At 31.1% G+C, this 16,514-nt stretch overlaps 2 protein-coding genes across 2 annotated transcripts; one reads left to right on the top strand and one right to left on the bottom strand.

The window, feature by feature from the left end:
- Nucleotides 1-1,956: 1,956 nt before the first annotated feature.
- Nucleotides 1,957-3,108, top strand: LOC105617832 (polyubiquitin-B). The gene has a single exon (XM_012199383.1). It carries the CDS (start codon nt 1,957-1,959, stop codon nt 2,878-2,880), a length of 924 nt encoding a protein of 307 aa, XP_012054773.1. The 3' UTR covers nt 2,881-3,108.
- A 931-nt stretch (nt 3,109-4,039) lies between these two features.
- On the bottom strand, nt 4,040-12,490 carry LOC105617833 (Niemann-Pick C1 protein-like). The gene is made up of 22 exons (XM_012199384.1): nt 12,274-12,490; nt 11,417-11,631; nt 10,957-11,087; nt 10,732-10,861; nt 10,444-10,633; nt 10,255-10,347; nt 9,667-9,884; nt 9,284-9,382; nt 9,002-9,204; nt 8,508-8,708; nt 8,197-8,401; nt 7,990-8,106; nt 7,501-7,681; nt 7,275-7,402; nt 6,753-7,007; nt 6,360-6,523; nt 5,805-5,920; nt 5,508-5,650; nt 5,154-5,350; nt 4,744-4,975; nt 4,373-4,486; nt 4,040-4,243 (listed from the first exon to the last, which is right to left on the bottom strand). The coding sequence occupies exons 1-22, from the start codon at nt 12,488-12,490 to the stop codon at nt 4,040-4,042; spliced, it is 3,753 nt and encodes a 1,250-aa protein (XP_012054774.1).
- Nucleotides 12,491-16,514: the final 4,024 nt, after the last annotated feature.

Raw genomic sequence — 16,514 nt, 5'->3', positions numbered from 1 at the left:
CACAAGCAATAGGGAATAATGAGGCGTCCAATCGGAGCTCTGGAATATAATATCGAATTTACATTCCAGAGCTCTGATTGGATGGCTCGTTATTTCCTATTGCCTGTGCCTATTGTATTTAAGCCTTTACACTTATTTACACTTAAAATGAGATAGATATATATTGTTATATATTGTATATATTATACTGTGTTTAAGCCTTAAAGAACTTTGCACAATAAAAGGAGCAGAGAACAGAGAATAAGAATTTCAATCTATCAGAAATCATGTATTGTGGAATATACAGTTTCTAATAAGTCGAAATTCTTATTCTCTGTTCCCTGTTTCTTTTATTGTGCGAAACTCCTGAGCAAGACAAACAAACCTATTGCACTGTTCGCGCACCAGTCAGACAGTTCAGATAGAATAAAGAACAGACCTCCAGAGGCGCTTAGAGGGGAGGCACTTTATCCTATCGGTCATTGCCACGTTTAGCGCATGCGCAAGAAATGTTCTCGTCAGATTGTCCGATGTTATTTTTTCGTTGCGTTTCTATACTGCAACATTTTGTAAGAGCAGGCAGCTCAGAGAGTTGGTTAAAGTTGATCCGATAAACGCTTGTTCATATACGTTTCTTTTATCGAAGATTCTGGGTTGCATTGCGAGTCAGTAGCTGCGGATCATTTCGATTTCAGGTAAGCGATTGATGATTATCCGTTTCATCATTACGAAGATCTGTTACTGTTGCGCAGATTAGAAATTTTTGCTTTCTGTCGACGCCATAAGTCCTTCCATTTTGTCAAGTTAACAATTCCTCTCGTCGTACCTTGTAATCGATTATATTATATTAGATTTGCAAGATTTCAATTGTTCGTTTACCTTGAACATATAAAATAACACTTTAGGTTTGTCCTATATTAAATTTAGTAGATAGAGTGTCACAGAGAAGAATGTTGGAAATTATTTTGTCTTGGAAGGACGCCATTATGTGAACAGATGCTTTGTAGAGATTGTGACCTGCAAATCGTTCGTTGCTATGAAGCGTACGTGTCTGACCTAATTTCTTCGTTAATGTAACGCTTTGAAGCATTTATACCGTTAAGTTAATTTCAATTGGAATCTATGACTACGATGTACATTATAAAGGTCGACTCAAAATATATAAATCTGTGTAAAAAAGAAAAAAAGGATATTCCTATTTGATGACAAGTATTTTTCTATTTTTGTCACTCATTAAATGAGAAAGATGGAATGATATTTATGTTACTATCCAGCAAACAAGAATGGATTGAAATGAATTTAGATTTAGATTTTCAGAAATATTGATTCACGAATGTGAAATTGAAGTAAAGAATGCTTTTCAATCCTGAATGCATTTTTATTTATAGGAATTGCATGGAGTATATCTCTATGCCTTTCAATCTAAAAATAATATTAGCTTTTTTTGTGCATATTTGTGAATATTAGTATAATTTAAAATTTTGAATAGAAAATACAATTTTTCAATCCAATTGCATCAATTGAATTCAATTAAATCCAAAAAAAAGTATTCGCTATTTAAAATACGCACAGAAAAAAAATTTCAATCCATTTTAATCCATTTTCATTTGCTAGATAAATAGAAACATTCAAGATAATTTTATTTGTGAGAATATTGTTGGAATTAAACGCTGTAAAATTACCATTCTTATTTTTTCTACACTGAATTAAATCTTTATTCTTAAACTTATATTTTTGTAGCTAAAACTTTTAATGGATGCTTTTCATTTACACAAATCAATCCAAATGTTTTTCTTGTCATTTCATAAATAACAAAAACAAAATGACATTTATTGTCAGCTTGTGTCCAAATAAAATAGAAAGCATATAATTATTATATTGTGATAGAATTTTACTATTAATGATACAAAGATTATATTAGACTTATACTATTATAATATAATATTATATATATTGTTTGTTATTTACAGATTCATCATGCAAATCTTTGTAAAAACCCTCACTGGAAAAACCATCACCCTTGAGGTGGAAGCTTCTGACACTATCGAAAATGTCAAAGCTAAGATCCAAGATAAAGAAGGTATTCCTCCAGATCAACAACGTTTGATCTTTGCTGGAAAGCAACTAGAGGATGGCAGAACTCTTTCTGACTACAACATTCAGAAGGAATCTACGCTTCATCTTGTTCTGCGTCTTCGTGGAGGCATGCAGATCTTTGTAAAGACTCTTACGGGTAAAACTATCACCCTTGAAGTTGAAGCTTCTGACACAATAGAAAATGTAAAAGCTAAGATCCAAGACAAAGAGGGTATTCCTCCTGACCAGCAACGTTTGATCTTTGCTGGTAAACAGTTGGAAGACGGCAGAACTCTTTCCGACTACAACATTCAGAAAGAATCCACGCTTCATCTGGTTCTGCGTCTTCGAGGAGGAATGCAAATTTTCGTGAAAACTCTCACTGGTAAAACCATTACCCTCGAAGTCGAAGCTTCAGACACCATCGAAAACGTAAAGGCCAAAATTCAGGACAAAGAGGGAATTCCACCGGATCAACAGCGTCTGATTTTCGCCGGCAAACAATTGGAAGATGGCAGAACTCTTTCCGACTACAACATTCAGAAAGAATCCACGCTTCACCTGGTTCTGCGTCTTCGAGGAGGAATGCAAATTTTCGTGAAAACTCTCACTGGTAAAACCATTACCCTCGAAGTCGAAGCTTCAGACACCATCGAAAACGTAAAGGCCAAAATTCAGGACAAAGAGGGAATTCCACCGGATCAACAGCGTCTGATTTTCGCCGGCAAACAACTGGAAGATGGCAGAACTCTTTCTGATTACAACATCCAAAAAGAATCCACACTCCACTTAGTTTTACGACTTCGTGGAGGTGTGTTCTTGTGAGCTGAAATCTACAGAAAGATTCGCTAGTCGCAAATTGAAAAAGAATAGCATCAGTAGTATTGAGGTAGCATTTATATATTTAACGTTTTTTTTTTAATTTATGTTTCAAGTAGCTACATATACTTATAATATTACTTTGAAAAATATGTTGAAGTCTAACAAGAAAATGTAATTCAAATATATATGCAAATGAATGCATTCTTGTCTAATAAACATTAAATTGCATTAGGATTAAGCTCGAATGATTTTCCTATAAACTTCCTATAAAGTCCAATCAAAAATTTCCTTGTGTATTTATTATATATAAGTTCGCAAATATAATTTGTCGTATTACTTGTGATATCTTTATTACAATATAAAATTTAAGTTACAATATATGGCTCCCTGAGAGAAACCTTTATTACAGAATGAAATACTAAGTTTTAGTAACTTAGTTACTAAAAGTAAATAATCTATATTATTTAATTTTTATTGATTTTAATGCTCAATCAATAAATGAATAAGTTATACCTTCCAAATGTTTGATATTACAATCACTTGAAAAATGAATACTGATAAAGTTACAAATTCGACTATTTGTTCTTCACTTATCAATAAATATAAATACAAATATCAATATATTTTCTGTACTCTTAGATTTGGAAAAAAAAGATAATCTCTCAAAAATATTTATGTTAACATACAATGCACGCGACATAATGGAAGCTTTCCAGCAGAGGCACAAATCGATACAAGAGTCATTCTATCTTATTGATTATCGAATAAGGATAGAATGATTGTTAATTTGTATCTTTTGCTGGAAAATTCCAATAAGACAAGTTCGATGAAAAATTGCACTGATTTGCTGAATATATATACAATTATATACATGATGATTGTCACACGTTGATTAACACACAACTATGTATCCAGCCTAATGCAAATGATATTCAACGCAGAAATTAAAATTTTGTAGAGTCATATCATACTAATGAAATAATTTACGTACTGATCATACTGATAATCTCTAAATAAGTACAAGTCACATAGGATGGCTTTTCCATTGCTGTGCACTTTTTTTTACAAGTTTTTCTTATCATCTTCATAGAACAATAAGTATTCTATACAGGTCCTGTAATAATTAATAATTATATTATTGTGTTGCATATTCTATTATATTTTAAAAAATTAACGGCTTCAATGTGATTATGCGATATTCACCTATAAAACTTAACAACACTGGTAAGAATATTAGACCGTGAGCCGCTCCAAACAGAACAATTCCCAAATACATTCTGAAATAAAAAACTCGGAAAATCTGTGTCTTTGCAAACGCCAGTACCACGATTCCCACAAATTTGGTCAAAGTAATCCCAGAGAATACCTGTGAAATAGTGTGAAAACGGATTTATATACAAAATATATTTTATCCAAGAAAATTAGAGATTTTCTTTTGAAGTATTTAAATTAGAAAATATATCGGTTGTGTTTCACGACATTTGATTGGACTTACAGAACTTCCCATGACGGAAAGAGCTTCCGATGCTTTACCGATCCTTGTCGTCTCTACAGAAGTAATGTAGGAGTGCACTATATGGCTGCAAAATTCTACGGAGATACCGGCCGCCTATAAAAATTCATACTTTAGTACATAATAATAACGTAGCAAATTTATTATATAATTTAACAACCCATTTTTAAAAATATTTTAAACATATACATATATCAATTAAATAATGATAAAATTTTATATCGTAATCTGATAAACAAATAATTATATTCTTATATAATGATATTATCAAATTTATGATAAAAATAATTAATTATTTAATTATAGGTGATATCTCATTAGAGAACAAGCAAAAATAAAATAAATACACGAACCATAACTAAATTTACGAGAGAAACTGCATTCAAACTAATGTTCCACCAATACATTAGACCCGCCAAATTGATTATTATCATCAAGACAGTAAGAACGACTATCACTGTGGAGAATAATGATATTCCTGTGAAAAATAGCGTCACCACGAAGATTACAGCAAGAGATAAACCTATCGATGATAAGGTTTCCCGCCAGATAGTTAAATACTGCTCGTAGAACACATAGAATATACTGAAACACGCAATGAAAAATTTATTCGATAATACAATAGTAAGAAAAGTATAAAAATTTAAAAAAATTGGCAATTTATATTTGCGAGGTTACCAATTTTTCAAATTAGACGATTGTAAAAGCATAGAATTCTTTTAATTTCTTGAAATAATTTAATTTCTTTTTAATTTCTTCTTACCTATATGGAAATACATGGATTTCTTGATCAGATACATTAGCATTGTTAATTGTATTTGTGATGTTTTCCGATATTATTCTGGCAGCTTCCAGTGCCTCGTACCAATCGGATGATTTTTTTAAGGGCGTATGGTAACCCATGAAATATGAATTATTCACATTTGTTAGACCATACTCGTCGTAATAAAAGTTTATTGCCTGTTCAAAACAAGAATTTTTATTAGCATATTTTGTTTAAAAAAATCTAATTTTTAGTTTTTGTTGTTACATTTTTAGAATTGGAAAGAATTTATTTTGTGCATAAAAATACTCCATTCTTATCAAAATGCGATGAGTCTTAATAATATTGACTTACATCGAAATAAAGAGCTTTGCCAGCTTTGGCGCATTTTTCGTCTGGAATGTCGTTTACGAAATACGGGATGTACTTCCTGAAACCTGTTTCATTCGGACGGGAGGTATCCTGGTCAATGATAATCCCGCATGGCTTACAGTCACCTAAAGTTATTTTATCATCAAGTTAAATTTATTAGATTAATAAGAAAAAAAATTGCGTATAAGGTTAAACAGCATGGTATTATTATCCAAAAATTGATATTACATACGTAACATGTATATTAATATAATAATTTTGAAATATGATAATACATACCATTAGTGTGCAAACAGTAGGATTGGTTGTTTGTATAATATCTGCAGCAGCTACCAATCGACGACCAATCGAGGTAATCATCTATCCAAGATGAAGCTGCTTTAGATAAATAGGATCTGCAATAATTAATAGATAAAGTTCTTCCTGCATGAATGATATTTTCAAATATTGTTAATTTAGCTACAAAGTTACCCAGAAAATAATTACAAATGCCAAATTGATTAGCAGTAAAAGAGCATAAAATTACTCTAATAAAACAAATAGATATTTTATGTTAGAACACGAAGTAGAAAAGAAATAAATGCATGGGAGAGTAATGAACCTCCTCACGATCATTAATTTACGTTAATTTGTATCGTCTTTTTTGATGGCTAAAAGATTAGCCGAAACATCTATATACATATATATGTTTATAATATTGGATTTATGAAATAATAGCGCAATTACTACAGCGCCAATTCTCATTAGCCCATTGTCTTCGTTTATTTATTTTGTTAATTTTTTTGATTTGCAACACATTTTTTGGAGATTTCTTAAATTATAAAAAATACAAACACGGAGGATTGTTTGGCAGCCGAATAAATCTGTGTATACAAAGAATCTGTGTTGCATCCTTGACCGCCGCATATGACGTTTTGTACTTCCTTCTTGCTATAATTCAGGCCTTCCGTCACCACAAAGTATACAGGTGGTCCCATCGAAAAGAGATCTTCCATATACTGAAAATATAACAGTCATTTATAGTTATAATGCTATTTATAACAATATTCCGTATAATAAATGAACATGATATTCTAAAAATATAAAGTAAATGCCTTTTCTCGAATTTTAATAAGAGAAAAAATATTTCTCGCTTTGATTTTTAAGCGATAAAATGATTGCACGCATTGAATTGTAATAATTACAATATTTCGATTTTCATTGTTTTTTTCGAAAATAACTCTTTACCGTAAAGTATTTGAGAACATAAGAGTCTTCGGGCATCGAAAGTTTCTGATCCAGACCAATCTCCATCTGCGGAAAAACCATCATATGAGTAGCGAGAGCGGCGATAAAGATCACTATGACGACAACTCTGACTGGCGTTTTCATTAGAAATGGCGTGTAGGTGTGCTCGAAGATTGCGTGAACAATACCATCGCGTTCGTTGACATTCGAATTATTCTTGATGGAAACGCAGCAAAAAACGTCCAGGCGATTATTCTAAAAAATATCAGTCTGCTTTAAAAATTGCACAAGCTACATTTTGAGACTCTCATTAAAAATTAAAATATTGATCGTCATTAGGATATTAAAATTTCTTTCAAAAATAATTATAAAATTTCTTTCGAAATAATTATATAATGTGTGAATATAATTAAAATAATATCAATTTGCATTTGTATATGTATATTATTAACTATTAAAGACACGATTTCTCTCACAGAAAAACTATTAAAAATTGTTAAGTAAATTGTTTGTACAATTTACCTCAGCTCTTCGTGAGTCAAGCGACAATAAAGCAACAAAAGCTGTTATTTGAAGGAGAAAATTGATTAAAATCGATACCGAGGCGTACATTGCAAAGGTGTTGACCGCTGGCATTGCAGAAAATGCTCCTGAAAATTTTTAGTTTTTACATTAAAATTACAAACAAAAGGAAAGGCTCTATTTTTCTTTGTTTTTTAAATTAACTGTATGTTATATCTTTACGTACCAATGAGGAAACAGCAACATTCGGATGTACTGGTAAGCAACATTGAAGGTCCGACTGCAGCCAGAACTCTACTGATGTGCTCTGGAATTGTTTCGTCGACATCTCGTGGATTTCTTTGATGATTTTGTACCAAGATGAAAATATTGTCGACTCCGACAGCTAGCACTAAGAAAGGAATTACCTGAACAATAATTTACCATTAAATTGTTGTACCTATATAAACGTCTCTATTATTAATACAATACAATGTTTAAACTATCTAAATTACATTTGATGAATATAGATTTGATGAATGTTTAATTTTTTTATCATCCATATTAATTTTGTATTATTTAAAAAACATTAGGAAATAATTTACTTACTTTAATATTTTTTACAAAATTATACACTTATTTAAATTTTATTACAATAATTTGTTTTCGTATTTGTAAGAAATTTACGTACACTGTTAAATGTATATTATATTATTCTTCAAATTAATTGTGATACCTCGACTGTGAGTAGAGTAGTTGGTACGCCAATATAGCCGAAAATACCAAGAGAACAAGCGACTGATGCTATAACTATGATGATTCCACCGACGCTCAATACGATTCTGCTTTCAGTCTAAATTGGAAAATTATAATTAAAGCCTTCTGCATCATATATTTATGTGTTTTATAATTTTACGAGATCAAATGTAAAGGTAAAACTTACGAAACAACCAATAACGGAAATCTTCATTTTACCAAGAGCTAAAGCAACATAAATGAACATAACAAGGTAACTGATAACCACCGTTATCATTTCCGCTTTCGATGTCCTATCCAATTCGTCTTGCATCGATTTTTCGGTAGACCATGCGACATCCATAAAATCAGGTCGATCATTTTGATTCCACTTTTCCATAAAGTCAAGGAAGCTGAAATTTACAATAATCGCGTAGTTTAATACGTACAATTCGTGCATTAATAATTATTATTAGTGTCATCAATTTTATTCTCTTTTCTCTTTTGACTTTTACTCACCGTTGTTCCCATTTGATGATCGGCACGAGGTCCTTCTCATTAAGAGAATTTCGCACCAGAAACGTTAAAACTAATCCAGTCGCTGTAATGTAATCTGAGGATTCGTATTGAAATTCTCCTTCTCTGAGAAAACCTCCGAGCACTATGGCAGGTATTATGGGTCCCTTATACGGCGCCATGCAGTCTGGATTAAAAGAATTTCTGAAAGAGATTTAAGATTTTAAATATAATGAATTTTTTCAACAATTTTTATTACGCAAATTGTTATTATACATTTGGAAAAAAGATCCAATGACTTGTTACTTTTTAAATTTGACACGTTTACATTTTTTTCAAAATTGTGAAATTATTTTTTTTAATTACTATTATCGAATTATTATTAATATTCCAACTTATAAATGATAGGTTAAGGAATACTAAATTACTGTCGTATTTTATTGAAAATGCTATCATTGTATAATTTATTAGACATACAAAGAGCGTATCGTACTTACTGCATACATTTGTACAAATAATCCAAATAGTTAGTTTTGTATTCTCCGATTATTTCTGTTTCATTAAACAAAGTGAGGTCATTTTGAAAATATCCCCATATACTTTGCACAGTGCAGAGATTAAGAGTAACTGGTCCGATAAATTCGCTTTGTACAGGAGCATAGCAGATCTTTTCTAGTCCTTCGTCAGTTTCTTGGCCTAACTGCAGACGTTAAAAATATTAGCCTCACACCCTTAATTATTATATTTTGAGTACTGAGTAATAAATTCTTTAATTGTACTTGAAGAATCTGCTGCTGCAGGTTATACACGGCTAGCAAGAATTCTTTGTTAAACACTGGTCCAAAATGCATAACTCCTATTGTAGTATTATGTTCTATCTATTGAATTAAAAACATTTATTTTTATATTAAAAAATCTTTTATTGTTATCTTTTATTGTTATCTTATAAATATGTATGTAATAATAAACATTCTTTTAACATGAAAAAAATTTTAATCTTTTTAAATATTAAAAAATATATTATGTACGTTAAAAATCTAACATTGAGGGAAATATTAGATATTACGGATTTTATTCGGATGTTTATACAAGAATATCGAGACTAATTACCTATAATATCGAGGCTTATTAATTATCATAATTATTGCAACAAATATTTTACCTTATCAAGACCAATAGACTTTATAAAGATTTGCTCGGTCCGATAAAACGGTTGGAAACGACTATCGAAATAATCCTTTTCTATTCTTGCCCTGCTATTCGCCGCCGCCCATATTTCTATGGGATTTACTGTTATCGAGAGGTACGTGATTCCATAACTCAGACCAAGAATGATGTAGGAGATAGTGAACAAAGTGATAATAGGATACTTGGCGAACGCTGTTAAGCATAGAGAACCGTTAATGTTTATTTCTTGCTTCTAAAAATTCTTTTACATGTTATACATATATAATAGTATGATAAAGAAATAATTTTTTAATAATATATAAAAAGGATAGTAATTTATTTTAAATACTTTAATTTGCATTTAGCTATACGAGAGATGTATTATAATGACAATATTTTTTTATGTGTATTTCACGATACGATACAATTCATAAAATTATATTAAAATATACATAAATGCATATCAAATTATGTATATTAAAATATACATAAAGAAATATTGCTATTAATAAATTTCCATTACTAAGATAAGCACACTCATACACATGTAACATAAAACTACATTTATGAAAGAAACAATTACCTGTTCCCCAAGCAACGAAGGCTACTTCAAAGACTTTTTGATAGTTTTGCCTACAGCTTCTGTCTGTCTTTTTCGTTGATGTCTTGGAAATACCTAATAGTGTAGAAATTTAGGAATAATTTCAAATATTAAAGAAAGTTTTAAAAAAATTCTAATATCAATTTAAGATTGATTTTATACTATTCATACCGTTTTTACGTTTCTTGATCACTGCATATATACCACCTATTATAATTGTAACCAAAACGACAAGTATAGCCGCTATGACGCCATAGCCACTAAATTCGCCAATCATGAACGTATTATTTGCGTCAATGTTTAATTCAACGAAAGGACACGCAATGGGACAATCAACGCAACTACAGACCTTAGACGAGTTCTGGCAAAACCAAATATAGAAAAAAAAATACTTTAACATATTAAATTTAAGATGAATAAATAAGTTTCGATGTAAGTGTTTCTTCTTCTCGCACTTACATCATAAACCTCGCTGCAATTTTTGGTTGTAACATTCCATGGTTCGGCATCCCATTCGTCAGCTGCGTCATAAACATATTCCATTATGAAGGGCTTGAAAGGATTCAGTTTGCCCAAGTATTCGTACCACCTTTAAGAATTGTACACCATATGTATTATGCGTCGTTTATTCTATTTCATTCAGTATTTCGATAATCGTATGTGGGCATCATACTGCTTACTTACAATTTTGGGGAACATTTACTGGCTCCGAATGAACCGCAGCCTAAGTCCATAGCCAAATTCCCGCTAGTAGGATTGATAACATTTTTGCAAGAATCGTAAGTTCCATTTATGAATGCTTCCGTGATGTGAATCTACGGTCAGCAATATTTTAATTCTATTACTACAAATTGTTTTTAATATTGCCGTTACAAATTATAATTATCTATTACAATTATTTGCTATATTTAAATATATACATATTAATTTACGATTTTTTATGTTTATTATTATTAATTTCGTTACAACGCTATTTTATTATTTAGTCTGTAAGAGTTTAAACATGTAACTCGTCTACTACTTTTTCTATATGTTTTTCTATATGTAACTCGTCTACTACGTTTTCTGTATGTTTTTTGTATGTTTAGATTTATTTTTTGAGAAAATTAGAATGTAAGAGCCAAAATACACTTCTAAAGATCACCTGAGATTCAACGACATACTCCATGTCATTTTCTTTAGCACTTTTAGTTACCCTCACGAATTGATTCTGTTTGGGGCTACATGTGAAGTCGCAAATCAGTCGAAACATATTTCTTACGCAAGTCGGACATCTACCATAAATACTTTCCGCCATATCCATGCTTTTATCCATTGTAAGGATTTGATTTGCATCACAGCATGTTTGCTCTGGCAGTTCTATAGAACATCAAACGTTCCAGTTACGTAAACGCATGTAATTAAAATTAGGGAAGCGTGGGGTGAGATTGCCTAAGAAAATTTATCAATATTTTCTTTCAAATTGGGTTTTTCTCAAATTTATTGTAGAGTTATATAATATTATAGAATCATAGAAAACCATTGAAACAATAATTGAAGAAAACCATTATTATATATAAAACAATTATTTGCGTGGAATCAAAAAAGTGATTAGGCTGTTTCAGAAAAAAATATTAAAAAATAAAAAATACGTAGATAATTATATCTACAATAATATTTATAATTATATCTATAATATCTATTATAATAATATCTATAATAATATCTACAATTATATCTTTTTATTTTTTGTCATATGAAACTTTTAAAAAGATTCATTAGTGACTATAAAGTACAATATGCATTTAAGTATAATAAAAAACTTATTATGTCATCTTTCTTATGTGAATTATCATTTAAAATTTTCATTGAATTGGAATTCTCTTAATTGAAATGATCGGTCCCTGAATGTCATGACACCATTCTTTCCTATCTTTGAAAGCGAAGGTGTCATTTTGTATCTTCCAATCACTGATAATCGCGACAAACAAATCTCGCAAAAACATACTTCAATATACAAACCACCGTTTTGGAAAAAATGCGGACATTTTTTCATTAAAACAGCTTCGGCCATCGGGTTGTTGATCGGTTGGGCTTTGTTCTTTGCCACGCAAGTCCGTGGAAAAAATGTCTCCTGATCTATTCCGCATTCACCGTACCACGCGCAATACTGTTCATCCGCCGAAATCAAGACATAACACAGCGCGAGAAAAAAACCGAACACTTCTAGTCGTGTCATTTTGAAGGTATACTTGAAGTTATTAATCGAAGGATTTCTAAAAAGAACGTTCCGAAATCGACTCGATTTCGCGTCTTAATAGCAGCCGACGTCCCATAAAATAGCAATTGGACTTGTAACTTCAAGGCGTTGCTATTATCATCGGCAAATCAATCGCAAGCGAGATTAACGTGATAAATACCACTCTTCGATGTACGACAATGTACTTTTTCGAACGAATTCCCATCTCGCGCTTCCATTTCCGTAAAAAAATTATTAATTTTTTCCGCACAATAAATCTGTCATTGTAGTACAGTAAACAATTTAATTTCTTTATGATATGAACTGGCTTTATTCCAGTCAAATATTCACCGTAATTCTTTCTGTAATTTTATATAGTCACTGTAATCATCGAGGATATTGCGATTATATTTCGCTTCGCAGATTCTCTGTCTGTTTTACTTTGTGAATTGCGATTTGCCGGTCGAATTTATTAATAAGAATTTCAAGATATTTATTAATTAGCATTATATTTCCTTTCCTAGATCGAATGAACAACTGTTTCAGATTATCGACGTACATTATTATATCAAATTGTATTTATCAAATCATCTGTTCCTAGCAGCTTATCATGCAGGTAAGAATTTTGTATCCTTATCAATAACGGAATATAGCGTAGCTGATAGAGGAGGATGTCGATATCTTTTCAGTTGCTCAATTGGAATCGAATTAGAAATATTCATTTGTGAAAACTCATCGACAGCTGCATGTAATATGTGATCATTATCTTTTTTTGTTTTATTTTAGAAATAAATAGAATAAATAGAATAAAGTTATAATGGAAATAAATAAATTGTTCGCCATTACATTACATTTGGTTTTCTTTATTCTCAGTTAAAATAACTCTTTTTAAATACATACGAATGTGTAAATATTCTTTTTGATAAATTCTCGAAATAAATTTAATTTTAAGGAATGTTTAGAAGTCAAATTTATGTAGGCTTAACTACTTAGTTTAATCATCTGCAATATTTATTAATTATTTCACAAATCAATCATCTGGAATTTTATCAAACACCTGTGAATTATCGATATCTCTCATAAAACAATGTGATAAAGCTTTTGTATTTATATTACAGCACGGGTTTAAAAGAACATACAGTATTCGCGTACAGGTAATCTTTAATAATTTTATAATATCTCAATATTTTATTTTTGTATCCTTAATTTTTTAAGAACTGCTTAATATTTAATGATTATAATTATACAATGTTAAATCTTAAAGAATTATGAAAAATATATACACAATAAAAATAAGTTTTATTTTACAAAATAAGTTATCCGATAATATCCCTTAACTATTTATAATGTTTTCATGTATTTATTAAGTGCAGCATAACAAATTATTTTACAATGTTGGGTTGTCTATCCACCCGATTATCTATCGCAAAATTTCTCAGAAACGGCTTAACTTCTTCAAATTCTGTTTTTGGCAATAAATACTTAAGGATCTTAAGTCCATCGAGGTAAATAAGTCAAATCAGACCATGATCACAAAAAGTTCAAAAATTAAAGTCAATTTTTAACTTCTTCCAATAGTTGGAAGAAGTTAAAAATTGACTTTAAAAATTGACTTTAAAATTGACTTGTTGGTTACAGATTTTTTGCTTCATTGCTTAATTACATTTATTGCAAAGAGTTTATTTTAAATTTCAAAAAATTAAACTAAATTGACAATAAATTGTATAAAATCAATGCGATAATTTATACGATACGATGGGAAATTTCAAAGTGAAATCAATTTGCATTACTATTAATAATACGGATAAAAAGGGAATAAAAGAGACAGGACTTCCATAATGAATAATCATATTTTAATGACTCAATGATTGTACAAATGGATCACTCTTAAACGTCTCCGCATTACAACCGAGGAACAATAACAACGAATATAGCAATCATCGTAATCATAATATATTTCATTGCTAACGTACTGTTTACGTAACGAGTTTGAGAAAACGTAAAAGGTTCTTTTTATATTCTCTTGCGCATATATTTCCACTCACATACACTGCAACATTTAATTAATCTCATCCTTGGTTCTCGTCACCCAGTTCGTTTTACGCAAGAAAAAAAACTCGTCTCGACGTATATATCTCCTTTTTTCTCATTTCCTCTGGAAAGACTCATTACATCATTACATGCTATCTCGTTTTCGTTTCGTTATCACCCGCCCCCGTCCTTTCCCTCAACTGTGTCCTCTTTTCTCTTTTATATATCTTATATATTTATATATATAATAATCCTACTAATCCCACATCTTTGTTTGAAGTCCCTTTCTCGTTTCTTTATGCTCTCTTCTCTCTCTCTCTCTCTCTCTCTCTCTCTCTCTCTCTCTCTCTCTCTCTCCTCCTCTCTCTCTCTCTCTCTCTCTCTCTCTCTCTCTCTCTCAATATAGTATTCTCAATGTCCCCAATAAATACCGAAGGTATCGCCCTAATCGTATATATCCCCAAATATTACTATGTTCAACGGTAGCGATAAAGTTTATATATATCTATCAATAAAATTTCTGGAAGAATGTCAATAATCATACAATAGACGATCAATCGTTCGACGATCCACTGCGTACCCGGGGGGAGGAGAGGGGGGGCGAAAAATATGAAACTTGGTACTAGGCCAACTATTTGGGATACGTCTCCAAGCTAGAGTGTCTCGACCCTATTCGATTATTGTTTTCTCCACTTCTGACTTATCACCGAGGAAAGTGCATAAATCTGGGGTTGGATTCGTCGGGAATCGCGAATAATCGAATGGTGGCTCGTTCAACCCTTTTTCACAGATCATTTTCATCTACTCAATAGACACTAGGATATCCAGAAATAAATTTCTGGCATCGATTTACAAAAATTCCTCGAAAATCTAATTTTTAAACAATTATTTAACTCGCTTTCTTTGCAGAATATATTGTTACATCTTTTTATTGAAAAGAAAAATTTATTTAATTGAAAAGAAAAAATTATGGAAGATTAAATATTACAGAATATTATAATATCGCATCTGCTATTCGATCTTTTTTTCAATCTTTTCTTTTTATTTTATTTATTATATTTTGCATCGTGGAATTTCCACAATTCGGCGAACGTAAATATGAAACAAATGATTTTTGGAGATGATACAATTTAGTACATTTATACGCGAATCTTTAAAAATGCCTATAGTTGAATGAATCTTTGATATCATGTTTTTAAACACTTTAAGAGATTTCTTAAATAAAAAGATAAAGCTAGATAAGGCGCACTATCTTAAGCTCGATTAAACTCCGGATAGAGGACACCTGGCTGCGATAAGGTGGTGGCGACAAGAGACTTTTTGTCATTTATACGTATATCATAGACACGAAGAAAACATCCGCACTCCAAATGCACAAGAGACAATCGTGCTTACTACATTGTTTACACAGCTGTGGAGTTTATATTTATCAGAGATATAACGTTTATGTTGTGGAAAAAAGATAAATCGACTTCGCGTTTATCGCAGACCATCTAAGATGGACATCCAAGATTGTCCTCCGCGAGATTTTAGACAGAAAATCTTTTTACGATCGCGAACTTTGTATGTCGTCTAAAAGTAGTACCATTCGATATCGCGATAGTAACTTAATTATAATCGCTATTATCCGCGCAGGAGCGACTCCTCAGGCGCGTTACGCACTTTCCTCAGCATCTCTTTCTCGAATGTCGTCGTAGATCCTTCAACAGGAAGGACACGGGGGTCGAGGAGAAAAAGAAACACGACTCTCGCTCGAAGACGCGCCTCTCTCTTGACAGAATTTATACAATAAAATTTATATAGTAGACAATGTAATAATTCGAGCAACAGAAGGTCTTCCGTAAATTTTTTTTCCTTAAATCTGCACGTGTGTTCTCGCCTATAGTAATTAGTAAGTAGGTATCTTATTATTTTTTTTTCGCTGTCAGATCTTAACCGATGCCTTATTAGATATATTTCGTGTATGTGTCCCACGCGATCGCACGTAATTTGT

Source organism: Atta cephalotes, assembly GCF_000143395.1.
Source record: "Atta cephalotes unplaced genomic scaffold scaffold00014, whole genome shotgun sequence".
Lineage (NCBI taxonomy): Eukaryota > Metazoa > Arthropoda > Insecta > Hymenoptera > Formicidae > Atta > Atta cephalotes.
Note: the sequence above shows the minus strand (reverse complement) of the source record. Positions and strands in the feature narration are given on the sequence as shown.

Coding starts and splice junctions, on each gene's coding strand:
- LOC105617833 (XM_012199384.1), bottom strand. CDS start 12,490: ATGACACGACTAGAAGTGTTCGGTTTTTTTCTCGCGCTGTGTTATGTC. Junction 7,682..7,989: donor CTACTCTACTCACAGTCGAG/GTATCACAATTA, acceptor ATTATTGTTCAG/GTAATTCCTTTCTTAGTGCT. Junction 7,008..7,274: donor TTGACTCACGAAGAGCTGAG/GTAAATTGTACA, acceptor GATATTTTTTAG/AATAATCGCCTGGACGTTTT.
- LOC105617832 (XM_012199383.1), top strand. CDS start 1,957: ATGCAAATCTTTGTAAAAACCCTCACTGGAAAAACCATCACCCTTGAG.